Source organism: Podarcis pityusensis (genome assembly GCF_964106645.2).
Source record: "Podarcis pityusensis genome assembly, chromosome: 7".
Lineage (NCBI taxonomy): Eukaryota > Metazoa > Chordata > Lepidosauria > Squamata > Lacertidae > Podarcis > Podarcis pityusensis.
This window is the reverse complement of record NC_138031.1, coordinates 80,589,640-80,615,974: the sequence shown is the minus strand read 5'-3', so window position 1 is coordinate 80,615,974 and position 26,335 is coordinate 80,589,640. Positions and strand designations below refer to the sequence as shown.

The following is a 26,335-nucleotide window of genomic DNA, read 5'->3' as shown; positions in this document are numbered from 1 at the left end:
GAAAACCTTGAATACCTTGTTTCTAGAAGTTATAATTTGCTTAATAACTATTCTGTCGGCCAACACCAACACTTTAGTCACTGAAGAAAGCAACAGTCTTGCAGCCTTTACCACTCCTGTTTTGTCCGTGAAAATTGTTATCTGGCCATCAGATTCTGGATGGTCCATGGTAGCTACATCTGTAAGCTGTGCTATCGTCTCACCTATAAATTAAGCAAAGTACAGCAATTAAAACAGATTCAGAGCGATTTTGAGTACAGTCGTAGCTTGGAAGTCGAATGGAATCCATTCCGGAAGTCCGTTCAACTTCCAAAGTGTTTTACTTCCAAAGCGCGGCTTCTGATTGGCTGCAGGAAGCTCCTGCAGCCAATTGGAAGTCGTGGAAAGCCCGCCGGACATTTGGCTTCCAAAAGAACGTTCGAAAACTAGAACAGTCACTTCTGCGTTTTGATCATTCAGGAACCAAAACATTCAGGAACTAGGCTGTTCGAAAAGCAAGGTACGGCTGTATTGAGGAGTGTACGCTATCTTAAATCAACAGCGCTAAAGGTCTAGGGACAAATAACTGCCGAAGGAAATGCAAATCTCCTCATCCCCTATTATTCCCAGCCCACTCCCAAATCACTCTAATGCTCGAATGATGATAATTAAGCTGTCACAGAGAGCCCCCCCCCCGAAATCTGTCTTTGTATTCCTATTCAGATACCGCAGTATAGTCTCACAGACTGTACAACCCCTTGTTTTCCAGAAGCACATATTCACAATGCCTGTTTGGATTGGGGGCGGGGGATCTGTGTGAAAAGCAAGGGGTTTAAAAGGTGAAACAAACGGCGACATTTTTTTCTTTTCTCGTTCTCCACACTTAGACTAGGGGATGGATGAATCCTCTTAAATCACTGGAAGTGTTCTTAGTTTTTGCTTCCACAATGCAAGCATGTATATTGGGAGACCGGATATTTCTCTGTTTTCTAATTCAACCCATCATTCATTTTCATTTTTCATCATGACGAAGACTAGGTTTTCTGCCTCCCACAGTTGGTATTTTATTACTTGCTTCTCTCTTTTCAATTTTTTTGACAGTACTGTCAGGTACCAACTCTACTTCTAACACCACTTTTACAATATCTTCAGTACCAAGTGCCTGTTTGTAAAAATAATAAATAAATAAATAATAATTCTTACAAGCTGAACTAGTTGTTTCCCAGTTTCCATCAATTCTATTTTAAAACTCTGGAACTGAGCAGCTAGTTCTTTTGCAAAGTTTCATTCTGCATCAGTTTGAAAATCCCTGGGCTTTTTGGAAGAATAAGGTGCCGTTCTGTTTTCATTATTGATGAAGTGAGGCTCAATAACGCCTCCTTCTTTTTCTATTGTTTTAAAGTATAAAACTAGGGTTTCCTCCATTATTTTCTCAGGTCCTGGAAGCATGCCAGGCAAAAGCTTTCCTCTATAACCAGGCCTTGACCTTGTAACTATCTGTGGGCTTTTAGAAGTGGGCAGGATGTTTTAAATGTATTTCTTTTTCCTCTCGGTTTTAATTGATTTATGTGGAGCTTTGTTTTTTGTCTGCTTATTTGTTTGGTTGTATGTCGCTTTGGGTTGCCCTGGGCAAGATTAAGTGACTAACAAATTCAATATAATAATAGTAATAATAATAGTAATAATATCACCAAATGTTCAATTTCTATCTTTTTAATCATCAGAAGGGGTGTTTATTGCAAGGCTGTTTTGTGAGCAGAGGTCTCAAATGATCATTTTATAGCCACGCCGCTGGGGCAAGATTTTTTTTGGGTGGGAGGGGGCTGTTGGCAAACTTTTTTATTCTCTAGTGCTTCACTCTCTGACTGGCCATCTTTTTACATCATCATTTAGAGAGTACAAAATGTAGTCACCCCCAATTTAGGTGCCTAGACACCTGGGACTTCCTTCCAGAAGCCGCAGAGGATTCTCCAATGAGCCAATGCAATCATTACCAGTGTCTCTATTTTACATAATCACGTAAGGATTATTCCTGAGGAGCTGGGTCATTCCACAATTTCTCCAGGTTAATGCTTCATAGAATCATAGAGTTGGAAGAGACCACAAGGGCCATCGAGTCCAACCCCCTGCCATGCAGGAAATACCATCAGAGCACTCCTGACATATGGTTGTCAAGCCTCTGCTTAAAGACCTCCAAAGAAGGAGACTCCACCACACTCCTTGGCAGCAAATTCCACTGTCGAACAGCTCTTACTGTCAGGAAGTTCTTCCTAATGTTTAGGTGGAATCTTCTTTCTTGTAGTTTGGATCCATTGCTCCGTGTCCGCTTCTCTGGAGCAGCAGAAAACAACCTTTCTCCCTCCTCTATGTGACATCCTTTTATATATTTGAACATGGCTATCATATCACCCCTTAACCTCCTCTTCCCCAGGCTAAACATGCCCAGCTCCCTTAGCCGTTCCTCATAAGGCATCGTTTCCAGGCCTTTGACCATTTTGGTTGCCCTCCTCTGGACACCTTCCAGTTTGTCAGTGTCCTTCTTGAACTGTGGTGCCCAGAACTGGACACAGTACTCCAGGTGAGGTCTGACCAGAGCAGAATACAGTGGCACTATTACTTCCCTTGATCTAGATGCTATACTCCTATTGATGCAGCCCAGAATTGCATTGGCTTTTTTAGCTGCCGCGTCACACTGTTGACTCATGTCAAGTTTGTGGTCAACCAAGACTCCTAGATCCTTTTCACATGTACTGCTCTCAAGCCAGGTGTCACCCATCTTGTATTTGTGCCTCTCATTTTTTTTGCCCAAGTGCCATACTTTACATTTCTCCCTGTTAAAATTCATCTTGTTTGTTTTTGCCCAGTTCTCTAATCTGTCAAGGTTGTTTTGAAGTGTGATCCTGTCCTCTGGGGTGTTAGCCACCCCTCCCAGTTTGGTGTCATCTGCAAATTTGATCAGGATGCCCTTGAGTCCATCATCCAAGTCGTTGATAAAGATGTTGAATAAGACCGGGCCCAAGACAGAACCCTGTGGCACCCCACTAGTCACTCTTCTCCAGGATGAAGAGGAACCATTGATGAGCACCCTTTGGGTTCGGTCAGTCAGCCAGTTACAAATCCACTGAGTGGTAGCATAGTCAAGACCACATTTTACCATCTTCTTTACAAGAATATCATGGGGCACTTTGTCAAATGCCTTGCTGAAATCAAGGTAGGCTACATCCACTGCGTTCCCTTCATCTACCAGGCTTGTAATTCTGTCAAAAAACGAGATCAGGTTAGTCTGACATGACTTGTTTTTCAGAAATCCATGCTGACTATTGGTGATCACAGCATTCCTTTCTAGGTGCTCACAGACTGTTTGCTTAATGATCTGCTCCAGAATCTTCCCTGGTATTGATATCAGACTGACTGGGCGGTAATTATTTGGATCCTCTCTTTCCCCCTTTTTGAAAATAGGGACAACATTTGCCCTCCTCCAGTCTGCCGGGACTACGCCTGTTCTCCAGGAATTCTCAAAGACGACTGCCAGTGGTTCTGAGATCACATCTGCCAGTTCTTTTAATACTCTTGGATGCAGTTCATCTGGCCCTGGAGACTTGAATACATCTAAACTAGCCAAGTATTCTTGTACTATCTCCTTAGTTATTCTGGGCTGTGTTTCCTCTGCTGAATCATTTGCTCCAAATTCTTCAGGTCGGGCATTGTTTTCTTTATCGGAGAAGACTGAGGCAAAGAAGGCATTGAGGAGTTCAGCCCTTTCTGTGTCCCCTGTTTGCATTTCACCATCTTCTCCTCTGAGTGACCCCACTGTTTCTTTGTTCTTCCTTTTGCTACGAACATACCCATAAAAGCATACCCTAACCCTAACCCTAACCCTAACCCTAACCCATAAAAGCCTTTTTTGTTGCTTTTAACCTCTCTAGCAAGCCTGAGTTCATTCTGTGCTTTAGCTTTTCTGACTTTGTGTCTACACGTGCTGGCTGTTTGTTTGAATTCCTCTTTGGTGGTTTCCCCCCTTTTCCACTTTACCCATATATATATATATATATATATATATATATATATATATATATATATGCCAGTAATCAACAGAAGGAGTTAGTACAATTTCAGCAAAAAAGTAGACATCCTAGCTAGAAGAAATCCCAGTAGGGAGATATGAGCGCTGCTCCAAATACTAAAAAGATTTAAATTGCAACTCTTCCTCGCAGGCCAAATCAACACCCAATGGCTTTAATCACCACCTCTCAAGCTATCTTTAGTAGTTGGAAGAAAGAAGCATTTTCTGGGGTTCCCAGAGCAGAGATGATGGCAAGCCTCTAATGCTCTAAAAATACCCACTTACCTGCTTGCTTTGCTTCAGTGCAGGCAACCTTCATTTCCTCTTTCAACTCTTGGTTTTCATTGGCTATAGCTTCGCCTACCATGACAAATCTCCCAACAGCCAGTTTTACGGCTTGGCCCACTTGCTGGACCGCTCTCAAAGTCTTGTCTGACTTCTTTGGCTTATCCTTATGGTTAATGAGGGTGGTTATCTGAAAGCAAAAACATTTATCAGTTAAAATTACACATTAAACAGTGTGTCAGCATGTCCTGAGAAGCTCAACTCAAAACAATAATAGACAGTGGGGGGGAAGGAACAGAAAAACTATATTTACCTGAGATATATTTATTTTTTAGGACGCACCCTAGCTGTGTGACTGTGATGTTTTAAACTGTTTTTAAATATTGTATTGTTAAAATCACTGCAACCTGAGGAGATTTCACCCCTCCCATATCCAAGAATCTGCTGATGTTCTCTGCTGATTCTCTAGAAAGGAGGGGCGGTTTCTGCTCTCTACTTATTTCGCTCCAGCCTCACATCAAAGAGAGAGAGAGAGAGAGAGACTGAGTGTTAGAGAGAGATCGTGTGTATAGATAAGATTGCTGCTAAGAGCAGCTGCAGACACTCAGTGCAGTTCAGCATTTTTTGTTTAGACCTCATTTAGCTCTGTATATAGTTGTGTATTATAGTTGTAGATAGAATAAAGAAGATATTCTACAGAGCTGCTCTCTGAGTCGTCTATACTCTGCTATACTCTGCTGTGCGATGACTGTCTTGTTGTTGGAGTGAATCCGGTGCTCACAACTCTAAGCTGTCAGTCCACAGCACTTTGACCTGTTCCTGTGTAGAAGGTGGTCTCTGGAAGTGCTACCCAGCTCGCCTAGCCCAGTCGGGGCTGAAGTGGATGAGTCCAGTTGGTGGCACTGGCTCAAGGGCGATGCTGACACAACCCACCCTAGGACGTTACGGTGAACGGTGGTTAAGTAATCAAATTAATCATCACCATTTGATGAAGTAAGGTTTTAGACCGTGCCACAACAAATGTTTTGGGAACTTAGAAAGTGGCCTTATACTGACTGGCAGCAGGTTGGCTTAGCAACACCAGAGGCGCATCTAGGGGTTGTTTAGGGTGGCCCCTGCCAAGGGCACAAGAAGCACAGTAGCACTCAAGAATCACGAAGGAAGACAAGAGAGAGCCAGCAACTGCCAAGGGCACAAGGAACAGGTCCATGTGCTGATACAACTCCATGCCAAGGGTGCCTAGGTATGCCTCTAAAATGCAAGTAATATAATTCATGGATGTTGATGGTCCATATGGAGGCCCAATTCAGATTATGTCTCCCCACCCCCCAAAAAAAGATCAGGCATACACGCACACAGTTTTCACAACTTAGACTTGACATTTGACATTAGGTGTATGTCAGAGGGAGAACATACACTTATTCCTCCTTGTGAAGGGAATCATTGGCCCAGGAAATGTAGGAACTGGGCCTAAGATAGCTATTCTTCCAGAATGTACATGATGTGTCTTTCAAGCATAGGAAGTCCTCAACCTACGCAGGGGTTACGTTCCAGGGATCACACCAAAATTGTGTATGGTCAAAACACATTGGGTGCAACAGCGAGTGGGATTGCCAAAGTCTTTTCTTCCGGGAACCCGCTTCCCTTTCTGCCTCCCATTCAATTTTTTTTTTTATTTTTTTGCCAAGTGTGTAAAGCTGAATGAGCACAAGTTAAATGTGCGTGAGCTTACTGTACCGCAATTAAAGCAATTCAGTGGCTTTTTACACCTGAAAACTAAGGGCTACTTCATGTGTCAACCACTTTCCCCTATTAAAATAATGTGTAAACATTTTGTGTGCAAGTGACACAAACTCTGGGGAGTCGTAGGCAATCGTGGCTTCCCAAGGCAGTTAAAAAAAGGGCTGCACAACTCTTGTATGCTACAGTCTGCATGTAGGTATCACACATTTTCCTAGACAGAAAGCCCTTGCATGAGCTACACTCCTGAGATAAAAACTATAACTGGAACCCTTCTAACACAATATTTTAGCTTAATGCAACAAGAATAACACCTGACCTCTGTTTATATTTGCACCCATGGATTACGTTTATTACCTGAAAGCTAAAATAACTTTATCTGTTAAAAAACCAACAGTATATAAAAGTATAAGCAATGCATTTATGGGTGCAAACCAAAGAAAGTTCACACAATTCCAGATGAATATTCATCATGAATTAACGGCTTCTAATAATCTCTATCTCAATATCTCAGTGTCATTTTTTTGTTTTGTTTCCAGTAGCTTATTTGTTATGCATGCTATCGTTAATGGGCAAAAGTTTTTCCTAAATAAATCTCCTCTTTCTTTGGCAGGAGACAACAGAGTGGTAGAACCTCATACGATGTTTACGTGATCAGCTATCCTTGGATAACCACTAGTCTCCTGAAGCTCACATCAACCTCAGGCTACTTCACATTCATAAGGTAAAGGTAAAGGTACCCCTGACCATTAGGTCCAGTCACGGACGACTCTGGGGTTGCAGCGCTCATCTCACTCTATAGGCCGAGGGAGCCGGCGTTTGTCCGCAGACAGCTTCCGGGTCATGTGGCCAGCATGACTAAGCCGCTTCTGGCGAACCAGAGCAGCGCACGGAAACGCCGTTTACCTTCCTGCCGGAGCGGTACCTATTTATCTACTTGCACTTTGACATGCTTTCGAACTGCTAGGTTGGCAGGAGCTGGGACCGAACAACAGGAGCTTACCCCATCACGGGGATTTGAACTGCCTACCTTCTGATTGGCAAGCCCTAGGATCTGTGGTTTAGACCACAGCGCCACCTGCGTCCCTTCACATTCATATCATTATGTAAAGCTGGGGTGAGGGATTTCTGGCCCTCCAGAAGTTGCAGGACACCCCATTAGGTTCAGCCAGCATGGCCAAGGGTCAAGGAAGATAGCAACGCCACTTTATAAAATAGAGTGTGTTCTGAAACTATGGAATTTGCTCTCTCAAGAGGCATTGGTGGCCAAGAACTTCAATGTCTTTGAAAGAGGATTAGGCAAATTCATGGAGGAAAAGGCTATCGATGGCTGCTATCTCCCCAGATTGGATATTTTCTTTCTCCACTCTTATTATGTTCTCTAGGCACACAGTACAGAGGCAATTCAGTCAGATGGGTCAGGTTGAAGGAAAGCAGGATTCTGCTCAAATTTCCTTGAAGGAAGAGCAGGTATAAGATTAGCAATCTTATTGATTGACTCATTAGGCCTAGTTTCTTACTGAGGTGGAAAACTTGTGTGTGGGCTGTACCGTTTCAGGCTGTGCATGGCGATTTAACATGAATAAATACTCCTCTGTACAAAAACACACCTCACTGCATGCCATGTAGGAAGTGAGTTTGTCAGAGACAGAATATGGTGGAACCATTGGCCCCAATGTTCTGTCCGGTGTAGGGGTTTACTCATTTCTAATTGCAAGTCCTTCAAACATATGAGCCCCTATACGCAATATGAAGTGATACAGCCCAGACACCAGTCTGCCATCTCAGTAAAATGTTTGACTCCCCACTCCTGAATACGTTATGTAAACAGATTAACAATCTTTTTTTAAAAAAAACAACAGCAACGCCACACCTCTGAATCTTGTTCGGACAAGAGATTGCATGTTTCCTTCTGCATCAACTAAATCTAGGCTTAAGATGTGATCCTAGAGCAACAGTCAACGAAAGAAACAAGGGTACGTTTGCTTGCACTGAATGGCAAGTGAATGTGTTTCTATTTGGCACGGGGTCACCCCATTTGGCTTACCAGTGGCCAGTTGCTTCTTAAAAATGGGTTTGCATGTTGTGCCCTCCCCCCTCCTCCATTCATGAGGTGACTTGAAAGGATGCCAGGCCACGGACTAGTATCTCACCAGTCACCCAGGTTCCTCCTCAATTCTTGTTTAACTCTCCAGCAAGAAATGAGCAGGTGTGTGTTCCCGGTGCTTCTCTTTATTCATTTATTTTCTCTTCTGTGTTCATTTTTCCTCATTCAGACCAGGATGCCTAAAACTGCCAAATTGCAGGAGATGGCAATAAGAACCAAAAAATAAATACTAGATCTGGCTCCATCTGGTCCAGCATTCCTGTCTCAAACAGAGGCCAAACAGTCCTGTCTTGCCTCCATCATCTGGGAATTTGATGTGTACTACCTCTGAATACGAGGTCTGCCTTTAAGCTTACTTGGCTGAAGCCTGCTGACAAACCTATCCAAACCTATAATAATAATAATAATAATAATAATAATAATAATAATAATAGCATACCAGTTTACATAGACTGCCCTAGAAAAAAACACAACTTCTTAATACCCCATGTGCATAATCAAATGCTGAATCCAAGCTTAAAGTGAGTTAAAAATAAGTAAAACAACGCCTTAAAAATCACAGGCTTTTGCTTCATCTCAGTTTCATACCAGGATGTCACATGTAAACAGAATTATGTCAAATTACACCATGTTGGCCTGACTTCACAATTCACTTGCAAGCACATGTTTAGCTTGGAGTGTCTTTCACAGAAAACATTTCACCTGGGATTCCTTACCTACATAAGGAAACCTGCACTAAGTCCTGAATTCACAACTTCACAAAGCATCTCAGAAGAGGGAAGAAGTTGAAAGGAGAGAAAATGAACAGTAAACATTAGGAATTCAGGGCCCAGGTCATGACATATGGTTCCCTCCAACAGGCAGCACTACTCCCACTTCCCAATCATGGCAAAAATATTCACTGCCTTGTCAAAAGAATGCAAATCTGAAATGCATATTAATTGTAATTTAGATTTCATTGCAGTGGGGTGCCTTGCACCCAATGAGTTGCTGTGTAAATGAATGTCACTTTTTACCTTAATACTGGGGCTTGCATGAATACGTTTAAATTTGCTTACAGCAAAACAGGGGTTGCCAACAGAGCATCATTTTGTCCAGGCATCATTTTTCCCACTAGTACCTATGGTGCCCATGGAGGATCTTGGTAAATAGGTTGGTACTGGTCTGTCTCAGGAGACAATGGAAGAGTGCAACTTTGAGGGGTAAAGTAAATTTTTTGGATAACTGCAGCTCCTGCTGTGGTTGTAGAGACCGATATGGGAGACATGTTTTGTTGCAGCTGGGGCAGAGGAAGGCGTCCAGTTTTGCCGCTGCAGATGCACCATGGCGTTTCTTCCCCCTGTGCTCCTCCCAGCAGTCATTCCTCCCCTGGTCTCTGCGATGGATACACGACTTGACTGCCTGTCTCCAGGCACCGCAATGGTCTGCAAGGGATTCTCATACAGCAAAGTTGATGTTGCCAGCGCTCATGTCATGTATGCAGACATCTTTGTAACACAGAGTTAGTCTGCCAGCAGGCCTGGCGCCAGAAGCCTGCTTTCCCTTGGGGATCCTGCCATCTTCCATTCTGTGGACATGACCAAGCCAACGAGACATCACTGAGACAAGTGTGTGAACATGCTGGGAATGTGAGTTTCAGAGATGTTTCTTCAAAAATCCACAATGAAGAGAGACTGTTTGCTCCTCCTGTTCAGTTCGTGCTTGCTTCTTCTGAGCACATGTCCCCATGTAGTGTACGCACCAATGGCCCTTTTTCAAAACTACAAAGGTGCCCACTGACCAAAAAATAGTTGCCAATCCCTGTAGTAAATGTAGCTGGCTTTATTTTACACACACAAAAAAGCTGGTTGAACTTAGGTAAAGGGACCCCTGGCCATTAGGTCCAGTCGCGGACAACTCTGGGGTTGCGGCGCTCATCTCACTTTATTGGCTGAGGGAGCCGGCGTACAGCTTCCAGGTCATGTGGCCAGCATGACTAAGCTGCTTCTAGCGAACCAGAGCAGTGCACGGAAACACCATTTACCTTCCCGCCGGAGTGGTACCTATTTATCTACTTGCACTTTGATGTGCTTTCGAACTGCTAGGTTGGCAGGAGCAGGGACCGAGAAACGGGAGCTCACCCTGTCGCGGGGATTTGAGCCGCCGACCTTCTGATCGGCAAGTCCTAGGCTCTGTGGTTTAACCCACAGCGCCACCCACATCCCGTGGTTGAACTTACACTGAAGTAAATTGTGGGAAGCCTAGTTCCTTTCTAGAAATAAGGAAAGAGAGGAGACTGTGATCTTCAGAGTACAATCCCTGGCATTCACTCCTGTACAAACACTACTAAAATGTATGGAGGCAGCCCAAGAATTCAGTGCTGCTCTGTTCCCATTGATTTCAATGGCGTTGCTTCCCAATGAAGATCTTCCCAATGGACTGTGCTCTTGGTTTACTCTTAATGAGAGTAAGTCTCACTGAACTCAATGGGGCCGACCTCTGAGTAAACGCTGAGGAATGGCACTGCTAATAGGTCAAATGTTGACAAGCACTGGTGGCTGGTGTTCACATTACAGAAAGAGGAGGGAGAGGAGCAACCAAACATTTATGACATTGTACGGCAGAGTGGACACGGGGATACAGAACTGTGTGTCCTTCCGTCACCACAGGAAGCATGAAACCATAAAGATGAACTGAAGGCTTTCAGAAATCCAGGAAGGTGTCAGATACAACAGCAGCTGCCCCGAGATATCTTGTTCCTGGTAAGGTTTAATGAACCTTTCCAAAATCAAGCAAGAATAATTAGGTTGCCTCTCAAGCGTGGGCAAGTCTGTGCAGGCACAAATTAACTTATCTTCACGTTATTCAATACCCCTGCCCCAGATCACAGGGACAAGGAGGAAATTCTCTTTGGCAATAAGCCAAAGACCAAAAAAAAATAAAAAATAAAAAATAATCTACTGAACTTTATGGGGTTTTATTTTTAAAAAATAAAAAGCGATTATTCCTTGCAACAAATATCTAGTTAGGCCACGTTAACATTTGTTTCAGAGCAAGTTGGCAAGCTATTAAAATTCGTTACAGACCAATTCAGGGTTGTTGTTTTTTTGCAATGATCTTTACGCCTCCTGTGTCCTGTGCATGATCTCATATAGCTGCAAGCAGCATGCGGTTTATGGAGTCCAACATTTCTAGGAATGTAAACATCAGGGGTTTTTTTAATTACTAAGTTTCTAGTCCACAAGATATACTTGTGTTCTGCATAATGGTTAGAAGGCAGTTAAACAGGTCTGGCCTTAAGATCTTCCTAGATGGAAGGCCATAACAGCCTACTGCAAGGTCCTTGGAGGAAGAACTGTAATAAACAAAATGTTCGTGACAGTGACAGCACAGCTTACTAATTTTATGTGGCTAAAAAGTAGAGCATTGTTGTGGCTCTACCCAGGATACATTTCTGACAGGACTCTTGGACTGCAATCCTATGCCTACTTATCTGTGGGAGTAAAGGTAAAGGACCCCTGGACGGTTAAGTCCAGTCAAAGGCGACTATGGGGTTGCAGCGCTCATCTCGCTTTCAGGCCGAAGGAGCCAGCGTTTGTCCACAGACAGCTTTCCATGTCAAGTGGCCAGCATGACTAAACTGCTTCTGGTGCAACGGAACACCATGACGGAAACCAGAGTGCACGAAAACGCCATTTACCTTCCTGACACAGTGGTACCTATTTATCTACTTGCACTGGTGTGCTTTCAAACTGCTTAGGTTGGCAGAAGCTGGGACAGAGCAACGGGACCTCACCCGGTTGCGGGGATTCGAACTGCCGACCTTCTGATCAGCAAGCCCAAGAGGCTCAGTGGTTTAGACCACAGCCCCACTGAATTAAACGTGACTTACTTCTGAGTACAGGACTACATAGGATTGCACTGCCAGCGTTGCTCAAGTTGCCCCATCCTGATTTCAAACATTTCACCTCCAGCTCTAAACACTTCAACCCTAATTAGAAACTCTTCTAATTCTCTTTTGAGATGAATGGAACTTGCTAATCAGTGTTTTTAGTTATCACAACCATTAGCAACGATTCTGCTGTACGGGTGCATCATTGTATTAGCCAGATGAGAGCACATTCGAGGGGTGACTCTTCAGTTGTTCTGCCGCTGCTCACACAATTAAGAACCGCCAACAGAGTGAAATTAGCACGACTCTGGGAAGCCCAAAGGAAACATTCAAACTGACAAGTGTGTTAAACAGTCTGTTGCCAGCCAAAGCCTTGAGCTGCAGAGCTAATGGGGAAAGACAACGACAAAATTAAACTCAGGAGGCAAGATAATAATTAGGAGCAGAAACTCCCCCCCCCCGGTCCCCGTCCCCCTGATTCAGCCACTGCAGCACATAACAAAAGACCTTCATCCTAAAAGAAACCCAGAATTATGCATTTTCTTGAAGAGCCCTGGTGCGTCCAAAACATGGCAAAGGGAAAACAAAGCAACTGGCTATTTTAAGCTCTGGGATTTACGACCCTATGGGTATCTCCACTGAATGTCCACAGTATAGTTTGTTCACTTTCACCTGCAGTTCACAGAATCATAGAGTTTGAAGGGAGCACGAGGGTCATTTAGTCCAACTCCCTGCAATGCAGGAATCTTTGGTCCAAAGTGGGACTCGAACCCAGAACCCTAAAATTAAGAGTCTCCCATTCTAATGACATGTAAATTGAAATATACTTGGAGTCGAGAGTGGATTTCATGCTCTTTATTCAGCTCATAGTGGTGAGGAGGAATGGAAGTTCCCCCAGAGTGTCTGCTTTATATACATTATTTACACAATGGGCCCCACGTGATTGGCTAATTCCGGGTTGCGGATCAGGCCAATCAGGTTGCGGATTCACTTCCACCTGGAGCTGGATTGGGTGGCTCCTGTGGACCAATCAGACTGCTGCATTTTGGATCCTATTCAACTCAGTACATAACATAAATAAAAGTGTCGTGTTTGTTTGTTTGTTTATATGCCCTCCTGGTAACTGATACTAAATTTCTGGCCTCTTATTCAGCCATTGTGTGTTTGTGCCGTGAGGCAAAAGCCGCTTCTCAAAATCAACCAAATCCTTCGAAAATCACCTACTAGCCAAAGTTGAAGAAGCAGAGCAATACACTCAAGAGAAAGGGGATGGAAATGTTTCTTTCCCACAGGGCAGGCAGAATAAACCATCTGCTCCACATTCTCACGCCCAGGCCTCCCGCTACTCACCAGGAAATAATAATACCAACTTTAAGGTAGTTTACAGAATTAAACCTCACATATGCAGACCATTCATTGCCCCTCCAGGCACTCAGCCAAAATTATGACACAGAACATAGCTCTTCCCATTTCTGGAACAGCAGACAAGAGCTTATCACATGCGCCCAGGAGGAAATGATACCAAACCAGAAGGCCCGTTTTCTGACCAACTGCTAAATAACCCAGGCTCTGCTAGGAACAAAACGTTTTTAAAAGCTGAGAATAGATCAGTGATATCTCTAAATCATGTAATGTCTTCAAAAAGGGGGAATTTCGGAACAACCAGATCTCAGATACTGGTTTACACATGAAGTTGCTTTATATCCCTTTTTTTAAAAAAACGACAGCAACTGTGTCTAAATCATAACACAGCTGCACATGAAGTGAAGCTAAAACTATTCCAATGACATATTTATTTCAGGGCTGTGACAAAATTTTGTTACGTTCATGAAAAATACAAGGCCAGGGAGAAAAAAGGTTTTTTCTTTTCTTTTTATAAGGCGTAAATATATTTATACATGAAAACCTGCTTATAAATGGCATTTATTATGGTACACACGGTCCCCTCTTTTATTCTCACAATTATTCTCAGATTAGGCTGAGAGCATGTGATCTGGCAAAGGCAGCCTACTGGAACCTGGTACCCTTCAGATATTTTGGACTACAGCTCCTGTACAATGGGTGCGCTGGGGCTGATGGGAGTTGTAGTTCAAAACATCTGGAGTGCAGCAGGTTGGGGGAGGCTGGGCTGAGGTCACCCACAAACATGATGGAGGATTGGAAATTTAAATCCAGCCAAAGACACACCACACCACACCATATTAGCTCTCCAATCCCTTTGTTCAGCCAGTGCTTCATATCCAATCCAAACATACAACCCCAATTCAGGTATTTCCCATTTACAGGCCCCTGTGGGGGGTCAGAACTCCCATAAAATGTACTCAGACTGCATCAGGTTCTGAACAGTTTATCTGCAAAATGCAGAGAAACTCCTGGCAACCGCTCGTGTTTTGCTGCTAATCAAAGGTACTCAACACTAAGGTAAAAGGTAAAGGACCGCTGGATGGTTAAGTCCAGTCAAAGGCGACTATGGGGTTGCGGCGCTCATCTCGCTTTACTGGCCGAGGGAGCCGGCGTTTGTCCACAGACAGCTTTCCGGGTAATGTTGCCAGCATGACTAAACTGCTTCTGGTGCAACGGGACACTGTGACGGGAACCAGAGTGCACAGAAACACCTTTACCTTCCCGCCAGAACGGTACCTATTTATCTACTTGCACTGACGTGCTTTCGAACTGCTAGGTTGGCAGGAGCAGGGACTGAGCAACGGGAGCTCACCCCGTCACGGGGATTCAAACCGCCAACCTCAGTGATTTAGACCACAGCTCCACCCACTCAACACTATCCTGCAGTTGCACACTATTTCATAAAGAAGAGTTTCAAAACTGTAATTCAGAAAGTTTGTCCACCATTACTAATCCTCCAGCTGAGGAAACGACCCCACTCCCAAATGATTTCACTTTTCCCTACATTGCAATTTGAAAATCACCACTCCATTTAAACAAATAAGCAGACTGTAAAGAGTCTGCTTGCATCTTTATAATACAATGGCATCTTTATAATTATAGCACATGTAAATTTCCAATTCTACGTCTAACAGATCATTTATAGTCTAACATAAATTATCTCTCTTTCTTTCTCCCTCATGCTTGCGCACACACACAGAAGTAAACTTCATACTTTGCCATGATTTAGCCTGAATCTTGGGGCCAGGGCATTCACTTTAATGAATAATGCCCTGAATATATAATGCTGATTTTGAACGCTTCTTTTTTAACCGCATCTTAGTATACTGACCCTTGACATTCTATTACCAAGTGTCTCTTTCCTCATACAGCCTCACGCGTCTAGAGTTCTTCAAGTGGTATTAATATTACCAAGAGTTAAATCTGTTACTTAGCTGCATACCTGATAGATTAAGTCTATGTTAAAAATCGAGGAAGTGCTCCGTTAATCTAAGCGCAGAGCACAGCAAGGGGAACATCAAACCACTCAAGATACAGAGCTGTTTGCTGTTACCCAGATTATCAAAAGTGAGAGAAAATGTTTGGGATGAGTTGAAAGATAGAGTCATCTGTGGGAATTGATTTACAATGGCTGCTCATAAACTTCATAACGCAACTTGGCATTTATCAAATGATGAATGTGTTTGGGTGGTGGACTCATATTCTTTGACTCAAAAACAACAGCAGGACCAATACTTCAGATCTTTCAAGCTCTGAGGGTGCCAGGGAAGGAAGGCCTCTGTGGGCATTATGTGTCTGTAGGCACCAAGCTGGCAACCCCTAGAATACGTGCAATATCTTCTTATTTCTTCTTTGGCGATCACTCATAGCCGAGTAAGATTGTCTTCCATAAACATGGTTTTAAAAGTGAGTCCGTAAGTGACTGTGGAGGCCAGTTCTGTATCCACATGTCCTTCTACAGTGGGGACATAGCTTTCTGGGTGGGAGTTGATCAAGGTGAGGGTTTGCCAAGCGTGCCTTCCTCTTAGCGCATGTCTCCCTTTCGTCCTGAGTTCAAGCGTCTTCAAAACCCAATACACCTTTGGTAAAGGCTCTTCTCCAATCACTCACAGGCCAGTGTTTCCCAGTTGTCGGTCTTTATACTATATTTTTAAAGATTTGCCTTGAGAGGGTCTTTGAACCTCTTTTGTTGACCACCAGCATTACGCTTTCCATTTTTAAGTTTGGAATAGAGTAGTTGCTCTGGAAGACGATAATCAGGCATTCGCACAACATGACCAGTCCAACAAAGTTGATGTTGAAGAATCATTGCTTCAACACTGGTGATCTTTGCTTCTAGAACATCCCCTAGTCAAACAGGCACAAAGCACTGTTAAGACCCTACCTGCCCACGGACTGTCTCGCCAGAGTGGTGCATGCTCTAGTTATCTCCTGCTTGGACTACTGCAAGGTGCTCTACGTGGGGCTACCTTTGAAGGTGACCCGGAAACTGCAATTAATCCAGAATGCGGCAGCTAGACTGGTGACTGGGAGTGGCCGCCGGGACCACATAACACCGGTTCTGAGAGATCTGCATTGGCTCCCAGTATGTTTCCGAGCACAATTCAAAGTGTTGGTGCTGACCTTTAAAGCCCTAAACAGCCTGGGTCCTGTATACCTGAAGGAGCATCTCCACCCCTATTGTTCAGCCCGGACACTGAGATCCAGCGCCGAGGGCCTTCTGGCGGTTCCCTCATTGTGAGAAGTAAGGTTGCAGGGAACCAGACAGAGGGCCTTCTCGGTAGTGGCGCCCACCCTGTGGAACACCCTCACTTCAGATGTGAAGGAAATAAGCAGCTATCCTATCTTTAAAAGACATGTGAAGGCAGCCCTGTTCAGGGAAGTTTTTAATATTTAACGCTGTACTGTTTTTAACACTTGATTGGGAGCCGCCCAGAGTGGCTGGGGAAACTCAGCCAGATGGGCGGGGTATAAATAATAAATTATTATTATTATTATTATTATTATTATTATTATTATTATATATTCTTTACTGAGAGCAAGGGAATGCACACTCCTCATCTGCTTTCAAACTTCAGTTTACACCATCACTATCAGCTGTGAGAAGCAGCCTCCTTTTCTGTATCCGGTTTGGCTGTGTCTCCAGGTGGCCTTGTTCTGCAGACCTCCTTTCTCCCCCCCCCCCGCCCCCGCTTTGCAAGAAGCAGGCTGCCAGCATTTAACCTCATGACCTGTTGTGTTTCTGTAGTAGCTTTGTTTTACCGAACTCATGATTACTGCTACTTCTGACTACTGGTTCATCTAATAACCCCATTCAGACAAAAGAATGATTCAGGTATGGTTCTTTAACAATAAAGCAATTATTGCTAAGTCCACTTGCTAAATTCCTCTACTGTATCATACCAGGGAAAAAGAAACCTCAACAAAACCTGTACCTACCTGACAAGGCAACCTCCCCTCCCCGATCCCAGTAAAATCTCCTGTTTCTCCTACATTCCTCTTGCTCTTTACAGATGCAGACGGTGGAACAATGCATACCTAGAAAGGGTAACTGATACTTTGGAATGTTCATTGTAAACTACCCCCAGGGACAGGGATTGTTTCCCCATCAACAACACGAGGATTCCTGTGGTTGCAATAAGGTAGGAACCTAAGGTGAACAGAAGCTTCACGCCTTGCAAGAATGCTTTCTTTTCCAGGGGTTAAAACCCCATCCTAGGCAATTGCAGCTGCAAGGCTCAACTGCAAACAACTTCCACCCAGAAGGAACGAACATGGGAGCTTTTATTTCACCGCATTTATTCAAACCTACCTCTCCTGCAAGAAGCCCAAGGTTATACAGTGGTACCTCGGGTTACATACGCTTCAGGTTACAGACTCTGCTAACCCAGAAATAGTACCTCAGGTTAAGAACTCTGCTTCAGGATGAGAACAGAAACCGTGCTCCGGCGGCGCGGCAGCAGCAGGAGGCCCCATTAGCTAAAGTGGTGCTTCAGGTTAAGAACAGTTTCAGGTTAAGAACAGACCTCCAGAACGAATTAAGTTCTTAACCCGAGGTACCACTGTACATGGTTTCCCCCCCTCTTATCCTAACGACAACCTTGTGGTACTGGGAGTTAGTGACTGCTTCAGGTCTAAGTAGGGATTTGAACCCTGAACTCCTAGTCAGGGGTCGGCAAGGTTTACCTCGCCTGAGTCAGTTCACTCCAGCGGAGATCCTTCTGTGGGCTGGATCGCACGTGCACATGAGCACGCGCAGCAGCGATTTCCGGCGTCTACGCAGACATGGTTTTCAGGATCTGAGCATTCGCAGATGCGATTTCCGGCACCGTGCAAGCGAGTCCCCACACCACGCCAGTTTAGCGCAGCACGCAGGGACTCGCTGAGTGGGCGGCTTGGTTCGGGGGCAGCTTGGGGGCCGGTTAAACGACCCCTGTGGGCCACTTGTGGCCCATGGGCCTTAGGTTGCCTACTCCTGTCCTAGATCCTATGCACAGTTCTGAATTTTGCCTAATTTCCACAGACCTTCCAGCTCCCGAAAGGGGAGGAGGGAAAGTTAAAATCAAACAAATCAGAAATCATCTGTATGTATGTGTCTCGGGTCACATTTAACTTCCTATACATGGTGGGAATACATGATTCTGAGTCCCAGTGATGTGGGGTGTGTTTTTTCTGGAAATGTTTAAATCTTAACATTTCTGAATACCCTATATAACTGTGATCCAGTACAGCATGTTTCTGTTGTAATGCATGTAGTAAGTAAAAACGCAAAAGTACACTGTAATGAGGTACAGTATATGGATCTCAAAAGCCCTTCTACCTATCAAAAGTAGTTAAACTGAAATATCTGATTATAGGGAGGAAATTCATAAAGTGCACTTAGTCTAGTTTAATTCAATGCTTTACTTGAAAATTATTACTTGGAAGTTATTATTTGAATATATTCAAACAAATTCAATTCTTTGCTTGGAATTTTTTTTTTTTTTTTTGGAATATTTATATCCAAAAATATCCAAATGCATGACAGCTCAATAGCATATACTTCCTTTGCAATGTTTAAATTTGGGGGTGGGGGAATAACATTAAGGCACTGAAAGCTATTAACGTAGTAATTTTAGCATACCCAAAGAGCTATGCATAATTGCTTCCTAGGGATAGTGACCTGAAACAACTTTGAAATGGCCCAATCTTACTGGTACTGTATCCAATTATATTCCAATAAACGCTGTGAAACAATGCAGTTTTAGAAATGAGATTTTTCTTTCCACTGAAAAATACATTAGTGGAAATGTTTCCACCTAGCATATCTGACCTTTCAACCTCTCATGCCCAAACTGGAAGATGCCTTGAAAAATCAGCACAGTAGCCCTGATTTTGATTATAGCTTGTAAGAAATAATCACCACAGCAAAGGAATCAAGTCGTGTTAATGTACCCATGGCAGCTGATATTGCCAAGATCATATTCTACCATATTCTAAACTAGATGGAGATTCTGCAGTTATGTCATTTCTAGAGGAAATACCTTGGAATAAGTGGAGATGGGAGAAGAGATCTACTAATGGAAATTCTTAAAGGTAAGACTAGAAACTTGAAGCTGATGCAGCCAAGGATTAAAAGCCAGCAACAAGAGTCAAAGCACGAGATAGGATCACAGCAACAGACGGTGGGGAAGTAATACGACAACGGTGATATTGTGAAAAGATCTAGGAGCAGATATAACAGGCAGGAAGGCTGACACTGTAACTTAGACAAAAGAGGACCAGGATGCACATAAGGTCTTTAACAACATATTCTGTAAGAAAATGGTAGATTTTGAACGTATTTAGGAGCACCTGGATGTAGAGGGAGAAAAATATTCTACACATGGGAGATCATTATATATCTAACAGTGACAAATAAGTTGGGGAAAGATTTTGAGCTGAAAGCAGTCAGCCTTGCCACTTCAATCAAACGCAGCTAGGCATCTGGGAGACACTAGGCCCAGCTAAGTGCTTGAGCCCATGCTTCACATGCAGAAAGTCTCAGAAGAAGAAGAAGAAGAGTTTGGATTTGATATCCCGCTTTATCACTACCCGAATGAGTCTCAACGCGGCTAACATTCTCCTTTCCCTTCCTCCCCCACAACAAACACTCTGTGAGGTGAGTGGGGCTGAGAGACTTCAAAGAAGTGTGACTAGCCCAAGGTCACCCAGCAGCTGCATGTGGAGGAGCGGAGATGCGAACCCGGTTCCCCAGATTACGAGACTACCGCTCTTAACCACTACACCCCACTGGCTCTCAGGTTCAATCATCAGTTTTAAAAAAGGATCCAGTAGCAGGTCATGGAAAATCTTCTCTCTTCCTGGGACCCTGCGGAGCTGCAATCAGTCAGGACAGGCAATACTAGGCTAAATGGACCATGTTTGGTATGAGGTAGGAAATCAGCCCTGAGTGCTCACTGGAAGGACAGATCCTGAAGCTGAGGCTCCAATACTTTGGCCACCTCATGAGAAGAGAAAACTCCCTGGAAAAGACCCTGATGTTGGGAAAGATGGAGGGCACAAGGAGAAGGGGACGACAGAGGATGAGATGGTTGGATAGTGTTCTTGAAGCTACCAGCATGAGTTTGACCAAACTGTGGGAGGCAGTGGGAGACAGGAGTGCCTGGCGTGCTCTGGTCCATGGGGTCATGAAGAGTTGGACACAACTAAACGACTAAACAACAACAAAGCTCCCTTAACTGCACAGTCTCATTAGATCTGAAGCTATTCCTGATGCCACAACACTACCCAAAGTAAGAAAGGTGGAAGAATATATTCCTGTGGGCAACTACAAATGACTCACTATGGCAAGTGCTTGACTCAAGTCAAATGGACCCACAAGAGTTCAGCCCAGGGATGATAAGAAAGTTGATTCTGTATTGCGGCTACAGATCATTGCTCTCGCCTCTTCTTGGCCCAGTCACTAATCGTATTTCTGTGGGTTTTTCTCAAGTAAGTGATTTGGAGATGCCACAATTGCACCACAACCCACAACTCACTTAAGACATCCTACCTGCATTTAAACACTTTCCCTCCAAGAGAAATGAATGTGATCAAGCCAGTTTAAACAGGACACTAATCAAAATCAATAGCAATAGCAGGGGAAATCTCATATAAATATTATTCATTGCTACCATATAAAGCTCAGCAAGAACCACCTAATCCTGCACGTTTCCTCAGAAGTGAATCCAACAAAGTTCAACGGAACTAACTCTGGGGTATGTGCTTCTAAACTGTGCTTTGCCACTCTATGTATTAATGCAAACTAGAGTCTTCTTCTTCTATGTTTTTGTAGCCAAACTGCACTACCAATACACAAGAGAAATACAGAGAGACTCAAGGTAGCCCATAATTACTCAATGGCACGAAATGTTAAGTGAGTGGGAGGAGACAAAAACATGACAACTAGTGGAACAGAACAGAGGAGCTGGAACAGGAGGACAGAGAAACATTGTCTGATAGAGCTTTAAAAATATTTACATTGATTAGTGTGGTTTAGTTGTGTCTGTTTTCATTCATGCTGTGAGCCATCTTAGGTCCTGTACTAGGAGGGATATACATAATAATGACGATAAATTCATAGACCCACAAGAGTTTGCTCTACTGCTCCACCAAAGTGCCTGACCTCTAAGTAGAGTCAAAAATTCCCAGGTCAACTTTCCAAACATTAATGAAGCTTCAAAACTCCCCAATCATCTTTTGTTACTGCCACCTCCATTTGCTGCCCTCATCGAGAAAGTGGTCTTGTGTCCATGAAAACTAATGCCATAATACAATTGTTACGTCTTTAGGGTGCCACAAGACTAATTTGTTCATAGGCACAGTGTCTCGCGCTGTCACAAGACACCATTTCCTCCCCACGATAGCACACTATGTGCAAGAAGCATTGTTCTCACTCCTATTTGGCTTTGTGGTGACAAAAAAGAGGATATTTACATTAGGGAAAGAGGGAGCATTTCAGTTCAGTCCAAACTCGAGCTGCCAGCAAGCATGGTGTACAGGCAACTCACCATTTCCACAGGGAGGCTGTCGCACATCAATTGGACGCGCCTGAACAATTGGTCGCCACCTGTATATGCTACTCATTTAATCTTGGCTAAGTATTCCAGGGACGCGGGTGGCGCTGTGGGTTAAACCACAGAGCCTAGGACTTGCCGATCACAAGGTCGGCGGTTCGAATCCCCGTGACGGGGTGAGCTCCCATTGCTCGGTCCCTGCTCCTGCCAACCTAGCAGTTCGAAAGCACATCAAAGTGCAAGTAGATAAATAGGTACCGCTCCGGTGGGAAGGTAAACGGCGTTTCCGTGCGCTGCTCTGGTTCGCCAGAAGCGGCTTAGTCATGCTGGCCACTTGACCCGGAAGCTGTACGCCGGCTCCCTCGGCCAATAAAGCAAGATGAGCGCCACAACCCCAGAGTCAGTCACGACTGGACCTAATGGTCAGGGGTCCCTTTACCTTTACTTTAAGTATTCCAAAGTTTTCAGAACAAAAATTTTGGTCCAATGCATGGTAAAAGATCTATTTGACCCATTATTGGCTCTGGAATTTTGTGAGTGGCTGCCTGCGCATCAACACACATCTAACTAGTGTATACTTTAAGCCAGGGATGGAAAAAGGTTGCTGAATTGCAGTTCTCATCGAACCTGATCATTAGCCATGATGGTTGGGACTGAGGGAAGTAGGAGCCCAACAACTTCCAGAGGGTCACAAGTTTACCACCCCAATTTAAACTATTTTTAACTTTATGGGAATTACTGGGAAAGGTTTGCATGTAACTCAATCCTGTGCTTATTTACTCAGAAATACTTAGAATTACAGCTTCCAGCTGTTTACAACTTACAAACTAAGGTAATACAGTGGTACCTTGGGTTACATAGGCTTCAGGTTACAGACTCAGAAATATTACCTCGGGTTAAGAACTTTGCTTCAGGATGAGAACAGAAATTGTGCTCCGGCGGCACGGCGGCAGCAGGAGGCCCCATTAGCTAAAGTGGTGCTTCAGGTTTAGAACAGTTTCAGGTTAAGTACAGACCTCCAGAATGAATTAAGTACTTAACCTGAGGTACCACTATACTTAGAAACAAGACTAAATGGATTCTCTCCTAAAGTTGGGTTTTGCATATACTTTGTTTTTGTTATTTCCAGCTGTCCTACCTTTTTTTTTAAGGCCAGCCTCACAACTATTGGATATTTCCCCTCCATTTTCACCAACCTAGGCTGTAACTTCACGCTGTAAACCGCATTGCACAATGTAAATGGTTTCAATGGATGGGATTCTACTGACTTGTTCTGTCAGCGCAAGGATTTCTGCTTCCACAGGGGAACTCCCCCACACACATCTGTTCTGGTTTTCTGCCACCCACCCCCTCCAGAGCAGATTTGGGTAGGATTTAGAGTGCATGTAGGAAGAGGACACAGGGAAATGCCATTGTGCAAGCAGAAATATTTGCACTAAAGGGCTGGTTGGATGGCACCCAATATTCTTGCCGCATGGTTGCCTATGGAAATTGAGACTCACCATCAGATGATCAAGCAAAGTACGGTAGCTTTTCAAAGCAAGTTGGAAATTCTCGTGGTAATGAGCCACAAATTAGTAATGGAAATTTGTATGGGCAGAGAGGACAGTTAAAAAAATATATGGGCTAGTAATTTTGTGGGCTTCTTTTCTAAACAATAAACCTGTATTTACCAAACTGGTTGCCCCGCAGATATTTTTGACCCCAGCCATGATGGCTAATGGTCAGAACTTTAGGAATTGTAATCAAGGAACACCTGGAGGGAACCGGGTTACAGTAAGCAAATTTAGACAGAACTTGATAACACTCCAGTTTACAAAGCAACAGAGCACCATCATTCTGAGTAACTTTGTTCGCAACAAACTATGTTCAATGCAATCCTATACTGTTCATTTCCATAAGCATTGATCAGTTACTGTCAGCAGTCTCTTATGTGCACACGATTCTGCACAGCTTTTAAAAGCAATACATTCACAAAGAATGTCAAAAATGATGTTTCCAAGTATGGTTCCGTTACTGTTTTGCTCCGATTTCCCACTCTTTCTGGCTGCCAAAGTGAGATATTTGAAATTCCCTGCACACCCACAGACATCAAAATTAATGTTGCGGTTTAACAATCCTCTCCTGCTCAAGCGGACTAGCAGGAAAGGGATTGGTCCGCAGTAAGCAGACCTAGCTGTTTTCTAAGGTTGATACCACTGGACCCAACCCACCAGGGTGCTCAACAGAACATTTCCACAGCACAAGAACAAGATGATGCCTTTTGTACAGCTCCTCCTTCTTTTCCATTGTTATCGCGCAAGTGAATTTCTTAGTGCATACTTTTACTCGGTAATAAGTTTTGCTCTTTTCAGATGCACTTGTTTTAAGTAGGGGGTAACGGCTTGCTCATACACCCTTCCTCTGTTGAAGAACTTGGTCCTAACTTAAAATAAAACACGGCATTCCTAATCTGGAGCCATTGCGGCAAAGCGCATGGGAGTAAATACACCTACGGAAGTTCTATGGCACTATTTGTGGAGCACTTGGGCGCTGAAGTGGCTCGTGCACCGCATTTGTCCTTGCTGAAATTCCTGCCCTGCAGCCTTGCAGGCAGCCTACAAGGGATACGTGCTGCACATCGTTCTCGGATAAGGTAACACAGCCATGCAATATTAACTCTAAAACAAACAAACACACACACACACACACACACACACACACAACCGGTCGTGCAAAACTTCGCGACGAAGTGCAAGGCTGCGCTGAACGCCGCTGCTAATCCTCCGGAAGTTAGTCGAAACTCTCTCTTTTTTTAAAGTCCTGCACAGCTAGCGATGGATCTAACGAAGTCCTGGGCCCCAGGAAAGCGGAAAACACAAAGAAAAAGCACAACAAAGGCCGGGCTGGGAATCCAAAAGGTTTCCCCCTCTGAGCACAAAACTCTTTCAGTCGGATGTTGATAAGGGGGGGGGGGGTGTCCGCCTTCATTTATTTATTTATTTTTAAAAAGGGTCTCGATTTAGCCGAGCGGCTCCCGTGCGGACAAACCGATGTTCCGAATCGCTCTCTTTGAAGATTTTTGGCCGGGAGGGGAAAAGGGGGAAATCGGGAGGGGGGGGGAGAGATCGTCAAATCGGGAGGGTTTTTGCAAGCAAGACATGCATTTATGCATTCTTTATGCAAACACCCTCCCTCCAAAAAACAAAACACCACCACCAAATCCCTAACACCTTAAAACTCTACCCAGGAAAGCGATGGCTAAGCAGCGGGCGAAAGTAGAAACGGGGACTTCTGCGCGCGCAAAGCCCGCCCTGGGGGAGGCGGCCCCGATTCGGAGCGGCTCCGGATTGCATTCGTATCAAATCAGGATCGGGGGGGGGTGTTGAGGAGGAAAGCAGGGAGAGGGGATGCCGGCAGAAAGGACGGACCGCCCGCCCGCGAGTAGCTTGCTACCTGCGCCACGAGCGGCACCAGCGTCTGCTCCACGGAGCGCGAGCGGATCTGCAGCCCCGGCAGCGGCTCCCATCCCAAAGCCGTGGCGAGAGCCGCGCCGGGCGGCGAGCGCGGCCACGACACTCCGCTGCCGCCGGGGAACGCGGCCATTGCTCCGGAGCCGCGCAGCTCGCTCCTCGTCGGCTCTCCCGCCTGGGAGAGGAGGAGCAGGAGGTGTCGGCGGCGGCTGGAGCTCTCCGGCTCCGGCGCGCTCCTCCCCTGTCTCCTCCTCATCGCCTTCCCGCCTTCTGCCCTGGGAAATGGCAGCCGCCGAGCTTGAGGTCCCCCCTCCTCCTCGCAGCGCATATAACTCCTCTCCAGCCGAAAATCCCCGGTGCCCCCGCCCTCCAGCCCGCCCAGTTTTCGGCCACACACGCGTGTCATCGCATCCCGACGACTGGTAGTGCTGGTTATTTGCGCGCGAGCGAGCGAGCGAATCGTCGCCACGGGCAAGGGCTTCTTCTCCCTTTGGGGCACTTCCATTACTCATTTTCCCTTCAGTTAGTTCGCACACTGGCGAGTCGTCAAGATGGCAGTGTAAACATTACATTCAGTTTCTTCTTTTTCTTCTTCTTTTTGGGCACCCCCAAAAGCAAAGTAAGCCGGTCGTGTTGGTATATGAGAAAAAAGGGGGGAAATGTATATAATCTGGCAAGGCCAGTTTTGATCCACCCAAAACTGCCTTGTCAGACGTTGAGATCATTAGCTTTTAACACGGGTTAGATGGGTGCCTAACTGCAAACAGCCTTGTGGCACCTTAAAAACCAGCTCATTTGTTACGGCATGAGGTTTTTGTGTCTTTCACTTCATCAGATCTATCTGGCGAATACTCAGTAAACTTAAAAGTAGCCATCCTGGAGCAAATCCATTTCAAA

The 26,335-nt window shown here is 44.6% G+C and overlaps 1 protein-coding gene across 3 annotated transcripts in view; it reads right to left on the bottom strand.

The window, feature by feature from the left end:
* CTNNAL1 (catenin alpha like 1) overlaps nucleotides 1–25,984 on the bottom strand; it is a 61,034-nt gene extending 35,050 nt beyond the window's left edge. For 2 of the 3 annotated variants that reach the window (XR_013988913.1, XM_081014714.1), the window contains exons 1-3: nucleotides 25,422–25,980; nucleotides 4,328–4,517; nucleotides 16–203 (exon numbers count right to left, since the gene is read on the bottom strand). Coding sequence is in view for 2 of the 3 variants with exons in the window: in XM_081014714.1 (XP_080870840.1) it covers nucleotides 16–203; nucleotides 4,328–4,517; nucleotides 25,422–25,943 (900 nt within the window). In the remaining variant the exon portion in view is untranslated. Of the gene's footprint in view, nucleotides 1–15; nucleotides 204–4,327; nucleotides 4,518–25,421 lie in introns of all 3 variants that reach the window. The other variant, XM_081014715.1, reaches the window with a different exon arrangement.
* Nucleotides 25,985–26,335: the final 351 nt, after the last annotated feature.